The 3278-nt window shown below is 36.4% G+C and overlaps 1 protein-coding gene across 1 annotated transcript in view; it reads right to left on the bottom strand.

The window, feature by feature from the left end:
* LOC108779965 (uncharacterized) overlaps nucleotides 1-1882 on the bottom strand; it is a 6157-nt gene extending 4275 nt beyond the window's left edge. The window contains exons 1-2 of the mRNA XM_018547539.1: nucleotides 1711-1882; nucleotides 1090-1285 (exon numbers count right to left, since the gene is read on the bottom strand). Coding sequence (XP_018403041.1) covers nucleotides 1090-1285; nucleotides 1711-1882 — 368 coding nt within the window. The remainder of the gene's footprint in view (nucleotides 1-1089; nucleotides 1286-1710) is intronic.
* Between the last annotated feature and the right edge of the window lie 1396 nt (nucleotides 1883-3278).

The raw sequence follows: 3278 nt of genomic DNA on the forward strand, positions 1-3278 counted from the left end.
AATATCAAAATAGTGAAGAAATTAAAAATTGTGAATTTTATTTTTTTCAGGGATACAATATGAAAAGAGGCAAAATTTTACTGTTTTTGTTTTGGTTCCATGGATCTCGAGTTTAAATTGCATACCTATGAAAAATACCTGTGTGAAGTTGGCACCTCATTTTAAAGAAAATGAAATTTTTCGATATAGTTCCGAATGCACCCTGAAAAGTTCTAGAGTAAATGAAAAATTCATCGCAGGGAGTTACGGAAAGGTATTGATGAAACATATTCAAATACTAACATATCTTGACATTTTTCTTATGAATAAGGCTACTTTTTTTTGGTAAATTATCTTTCTTGTGCAATCATGTGGACGAAGTAGCCAAAAATATTATACAAATAGTTTTCATTTAAATTTTTGTTAACCCTGTCCTTAAGCTAATCAGAAAGAGGTTTGTTTCTTTGCGTTGCACTATGAACACAGTGCAATAAGTTGTTACTGTGTGCATCAGTATAGACAGTGCAGCGAAAAAGAACAAATCTAAAGCCTATCGCACATGGAATGCAAACAGTACATAAACATAAGACCGCTGGACCAATGAGCATCTTATGTTAATCAATATGGCAACTTTATGCTGAATGCTTATTGGTTCAACAGTTTTATGCTCATGCTCTATTATGCATTTCATATGCGATAGGCTTAATAGGTGCATCCAGAAACACGACCGCTCATTGAGCGCTCAGTCAGCTCTTGTATCTGTTTGGTTTATATTTTTAGATCTAATGGAATATGCCAATCAAATAAAAAAGCTCACTGAGCGGTCATGCTTCTGGATGAACCCAATGGTCGCGTTCAGCAGACTCAACTGTTGCGGAGCGGATCCGTGAACGCTCACTGCTATTGGATGATCTAAAAGAATATACCAATAGTAGCGAGCGCTCACGGATCCGCTCCGCAACAATTGAGTCTGCTGAACGTGACCAATGATATACTCGTACACAACTTCAATTGCGTAGTTCAAGAATAATTTTTTAAATAGTTTCCAAAAAGTTCTACGTATACCTTATGTAAAATATATATTTTTAACATACAAGTATTACAACTTACGGTACTTGCTGCAGTACGTCGTCAAGAAATTGCAATTGGTTGAACCAAGTAAACGAGAATTTCGTATTTTTCAATTCGTCAGCTGCTGCAGCTGCTGATCCACTTGGGATATACTGTCTTTTCTTACGCCTTGCCTTCACATAGCTGTCTCTCAATTGCGTCCATCTTTTACGGACTCTATCACAGTCATCGTCCCCTATGTTTAGTACAAAAGTACAATAAATATTACATTTTGCATATGTGATTGATAATTTAAATCAAGAGATCTCCCGGTCTATAGATTCGTCAAGTTCATAACTTTCCATCCTCAAAACGACCTCCAATGCGTTAATACCATACAATTCGAATACGTTATTATGTTCCTAAATTTATAAAAAAAAAACCCAGAAAAATTAGTTAAGAATTGAAAAGAAAAAACTAAAAAGAAGCCTTCATGTCAAACTTTTGACTTTATTTTACGTTTGTCTTCTTCAATTCTCAATTTTGAAAAGATTAGTGACATTTCAAAGGTTAACAAATTTAAAATTAGAGGATGATGTTACTGATGGATAAACAAGGATGAGCTATGAAGAGTAATTGCGTATTTTGGAATTAACAACTCTGTGTGTGTGTACAACATACCTTGTACGATATTCGCAACTTCTTTCCACAATGCTTCTTTTTTAAGATTATTCCGACTTTTTAGAGGCAATCGGCAATCATATAATGGTGGCCGTTCTTGGACTGCAGCTATCAGTTTTTCATTGTACTCGTTTTCGATTTGTTTCCCTCCGGACTTCACAGTCTTCGTCATCTTACCTTTTGTATCTGAACAATAATGAAAGAATTAATTTTACAATTTAGCACATGGACAACAGAGATGCAAAAATCTTTTCTTCCCAACCTACTTGATCTTTTACTCTGCAATTCTTCTACTTCATCATTCGAAGCACTGACAAACTTGTCCTTGTCAACTGTAAAATAATGTGCATAATATAATCAATTAATTTCATTATATTAATTAAACATATCCAACATAATTTTGCATTTTCTTGTCATGATACTTTACACATTAATATGCTGTTGCCATCAGAGCACAACACATGAGTGGCTTCATCAAATAAGCTAAAACAGCTATGCTCTTTAATATTTTCCCTAATCAAGGCAGTAATTACCCAGCCACAATGTCCACATTTCTGCAAAAAAAAATGCATCGCAAATAAGGACAGTTCCTCGTTATATTCATTTTTTTTTACTTCGAATATAAATATAGGCTCTGTTTCGTTATTCACTGCAAGTACTGAAAATTAATAGTTCGCGTTACGTATACTATAGATTTTCAGTACTATAAATTTTGCAGTACATAACGGAACACAGCCACAACCTCTAATACAAGAAGTATATATAATATGTAGTACTTATTACTTACAGTTACAGTGGGTGGTATATTTTCTATATTTGCCATGTTCCGCTTTTATTTTAATGATTTAGATTCTTTTTTTGCTTTACGAAAGAACTTTCTTCAATAAACACAAATTTCGTATACAGAACACTATTGCGCGCTTAAACAGTTCGCCTGGGTTTGCCAATTCATCAGTTTACCGTGCTCATTTCGATTCTTGGACAAATTCTACGGCTCGGATGTAAAACGGCGGATCGTCGGTGATTGGTCGACGCATTGATCCGTCAATACGTACGTATTGAGAAACGCTCCATGGGACGGCTCCCTGAGAGAGTACGTTTCGCTTTCCAGTTTGAAGCGAAAGGATCAAGTATCGTGGTTTTTCCAAATGCAACGTTGTCTTCACAGCCCACGAATGCTTCGTCGTGCTCTGAAGTAGAGGAAACTCGTAAAATCCCAAGATCGAAATCCCATGCTGAGATATCGTCCGTTTTCCAACGTTCTGTTATAGCCCGAATGGCTATCACTTATTTTATCAATTATTTCATTCAACCGGCATAGTAACCGGCACCGGAAATGCAAGTCTGCACATTCTTTAAACCGCGCGCGACAAAGCGTCGATCTAAGATCATAGCGCGCGAAATACCTAAATGCACTCGGCATGGCAACCAACAGCGGAAGTGCAAGATTGCACATTCTTTAATCACGCGATCGCGCCTCTAGCGCGACGAATATTACCATATATGGTCCGATCGAAGACCAAAAGCGACATCATCAAACTCAATATAAGCGACCGCCTAAATGCCGA

This window comes from Cyphomyrmex costatus, unplaced genomic scaffold, assembly GCF_001594065.2.
Source record: "Cyphomyrmex costatus isolate MS0001 unplaced genomic scaffold, Ccosl1.0 scaffold651, whole genome shotgun sequence".
Taxonomy (NCBI): Eukaryota; Metazoa; Arthropoda; class Insecta; order Hymenoptera; family Formicidae; genus Cyphomyrmex; species Cyphomyrmex costatus.